The following is a 3,207-nucleotide window of genomic DNA, read 5'->3' as shown; positions in this document are numbered from 1 at the left end:
TAACTGGATAACTGATCACTTTTACCTCAATGCTATAGTAAAAGTCGGCAATATTCTGTTATGGCTTAACGCTGTTGAATTCTTCTGTATATCTGAAATCGTTTCTAAGAAATTGAAGGAATAAAGAAATATATATGGTTGACTTCTCAACAAAACCAACCTAATGCTTTGGTATGGTATTCTTCTATTTGTGTGATAAATTGCACTGTACTATAGAGCTAGCTAGCTCCATTGCGTCTGTATCTGTAGGCAAATTTTTGTAGCGTGGCAGCAACTAAGGGAGATGTACATGTAATATGTATATCTTCCATGCTTGAAATTAAAGAGTTTATGTCCCATGTCTTGATCTATTATTTTTTTTCCCTTGCCGTAGGAAATTTATGTATGGGAATTAGCAGCATTAAGACAGCAAATAATTTAAATTTTGAGCCAAGAATCCCCCCTTTTAAAATTTAATCAACTCCATTGTTGTACAAGCATGCGCAATGCAAGCCACATAATGAATAACTTAGTTCTCTCTCAGATGAATCGAATCAAATCAAGCGTGTAATCTTATATCATCTCCTTGAGGCTACTTGTTGCTCGTCGTCGTCTTCTTCTCCGGCCCCGGTGAGGAAGCTGAGCGCCATGACGACGTCGGACATGTTTGGCCGGAGTGCATCCTCCTCCTGCAAGCACATGGCGGCTACCGCCACCGCCTGCTTGAGCTCTCTCCCGTTCACCGCCTCTCCTTGCTGGAGCCTCGGGTCGAGCAGCTCGTCATGGCGCTCGCCGGCGAGCAGCGGCGCGGCCCAGCCGACAAGGCTGCTCTCCTCGTCAACGGCGTGCCGGCCCGTGATGAGCTCGAGGAGAACGACGCCGAAGCTGTACACGTCCGACTTCACCGTGAGCCGCCCTGATCGGACGTACTCCGGCGCGCAGTAGCCGTGCGTGCCCATCCTCCGGTCGCCGTCGTCACCGTCGCCATTGTTGCCAGCGAGCTTGGCGAGCCCGAAGTCGGAGAGCCTGGCACGGAAGCCTGAGTCGAGGAGGATGTTGGACGGCTTGAGGTCCCGGTAGATGACCGCCGGCGACGCCTTCTCGTGGAGGAACTCGAGCCCCCTGGCCGCCCCGCGCGCGATTTGGATGCGGACGCGCCATGGGAGGGCGGCGCCGGAGCTGGGGACGAAGAGGTGGTCGTGGAGGGAGCCGAGGGGCATGAGGCGGTAGACGAGCAGGCGGTGGCTGCCGTCGGCGCAGTAGCCGAGGAGGCCGACGAGGTTCGGGTGGCGGAGGAGGAGGCTGCTGAGGAAGAGCACCTCCACCAGGAACTCACGGTCGCCCTGGTGGCCTGTGCGGTCCAGCCGCTTGACGGCCACCGCCGTCCCTTCTCCTCCGGCGCCGGTGGCGGCGAGGCGGCCGCGGTAGACGCGGCCGAAGCCGCCTGAGCCGAGGAGGTTGTCGTCGCTGAACCCGCCGGTCGCCGCCGCCAGTTCGGCGAACGAGAAGGAACGCGCAGAGACGACGCTGTGGTTGTAGTCGTCGGAGGCGCCGCCGTCGGAGGCGGAGGCGGAGACGGAGGAGTGGCGGCGGCGGTCGGGGAGTGTGGTGTTGGTGCGGGTGAAGCGCTTGCGGCGCTCGGCGGCGGAGTCGGGGTCGACGGCGGCGGCGGGCTTCTTCCGGAAGGAGAAAGAGGAGGTGATCGTCCTCGCGGCGGCGGGCCGTGCGGCCGGCGGTGGCGGGCCCTGCCTGATGTGGGGGTGGTGGTCGTCGTCGGAGTCCATGGCGGCCGTGCCGTCGTGCGGGAAGCAGCGGAGCCAGCTCAACATCTTGTCCTTGCCGGCCGGCTGCCGGCCGGAGCCCATGGGGGGTTAAAATTTGGAGCAGGAAGAAGAAGCAGCAGCAGCAACAATGGAGGATTTGGCTCGCTCCTGCATGCCCAAAATGCGTGGCCTTTATTACTTGCTTTGCTTGGAAGAACGGCCGTCCGTCCAAAGCCTGGTTTGCCTAATTAGTTCCTTCCTTCCCTCCTTCATCAGCTTAATTAGTTAATTAAAATTAAACTCTTCCTCCTTTTGTTTTTCAGACAGCAAATTTTTCTAGGCCGCCTCTATTTTTGTGCGCTTCTATTCATAGCAAATCCCATGCTGTTCCTCTATTACTTGTTAATTAAATTGCTTTCATTTCTTCTCGAAATTAAAGCTAAGCTAAGCTACTGGCTGCTATAAAAAGCTAGTACTATTACTGATTGTTGTATTTTTGTCTTCATAATACTGAGTAGGAGGACAATCCTCAGTCCTGCCAATGCTTTGGAATAGAATAGGTTTTGGAACCTGATTACCCCTTACTATTTCAGGCAGGCAATTGCTGCTTATCACAGTGACATGCTGGATGGAGAACTCAGATGGTCTATAACTCAACTCAACAAAGCTATTTCTTGCTCCTGAGGAGGATAAAGCCGAATGCAATGCTGTACTCTGTGTAGGTTTGCTGTTGAAATTCTTGTAACTGCATTCTGTTCTGGCTTAATGCATGCCCTACGAAGATGGTCGCGCACCTCAGGCAGACACAGCGTGTTCTGTTTTGGAATTGTAATCTCTTAATAATAATGTACTCCCTCCGTTCCATGTTAAGTGACGAAATATTACATGTATCTAGATAATTTTTAAGTACAGACACGTCATATTTAGACAAATTTGAGTCACTTAATATGTGACGGAGGGAGCAATTAGTCTCTCATTTTCTGCAATCCTTCTGTTTTGGAGTTGTAACTTAGAACAGTATCTCATGGGTCAGTGTGTGCACCAAATTGTGCATCTATGTAGTATGATTTGTTTTGCCATGTTGTAGGTAAAACAAGAGGAGACAGGCAACCTCATTTATGTCTTCTATAGCTCAAAATAAAAAAAGAACAACTCCATGCTGTTTCTCACTTGCATATAAATTCTTTTCTTTTTATTCCATTGTTTCTAATTGCAAGCAGTATGTAAAAACTACGGTGTCTTTTTTTAGTTCCACTGAAGTCTCTAATTGTTTTTGTCTCAGTGCTGTATATACAACAATTTCGAAAAAAAAAACATAGATAAACATGAGACGGCTGAGAAAAATCTGAAGCAAGACAAGGAAAAAACACACACGAAGAACCAAGTCACTGACTGGAGGGCCCCCCCGGTCAGTAGCCGCCCGCCCCTTGTCATCGCCGTCGTCTTCTTGTAGCTAGCTACTCTC

At 51.0% G+C, this 3,207-nt stretch overlaps 1 protein-coding gene across 1 annotated transcript; it reads right to left on the bottom strand.

The window, feature by feature from the left end:
* Window positions 1-413: 413 nt before the first annotated feature.
* On the bottom strand, window positions 414-1,932 carry LOC100839243 (probable serine/threonine-protein kinase PBL7). Its single transcript, XM_014901953.2, has one exon. The coding sequence runs from the start codon at window positions 1,842-1,844 to the stop codon at window positions 558-560; it is 1,287 nt and encodes a 428-aa protein (XP_014757439.1). The 5' UTR covers window positions 1,845-1,932; the 3' UTR covers window positions 414-557.
* Window positions 1,933-3,207: the final 1,275 nt, after the last annotated feature.

The sequence above is a fragment of the Brachypodium distachyon genome, chromosome 4 (genome assembly GCF_000005505.3).
Source record: "Brachypodium distachyon strain Bd21 chromosome 4, Brachypodium_distachyon_v3.0, whole genome shotgun sequence".
In the NCBI taxonomy this organism is placed as follows: Eukaryota; Viridiplantae; Streptophyta; class Magnoliopsida; order Poales; family Poaceae; genus Brachypodium; species Brachypodium distachyon.
Note: the sequence above shows the minus strand (reverse complement) of the source record. Positions and strands in the feature narration are given on the sequence as shown.

Excerpts from the sequence above, each read along its gene's own strand:
- LOC100839243 (XM_014901953.2), bottom strand. The coding sequence starts at position 1,844 with ATGGGCTCCGGCCGGCAGCCGGCCGGCAAGGACAAGATGTTGAGCTGG.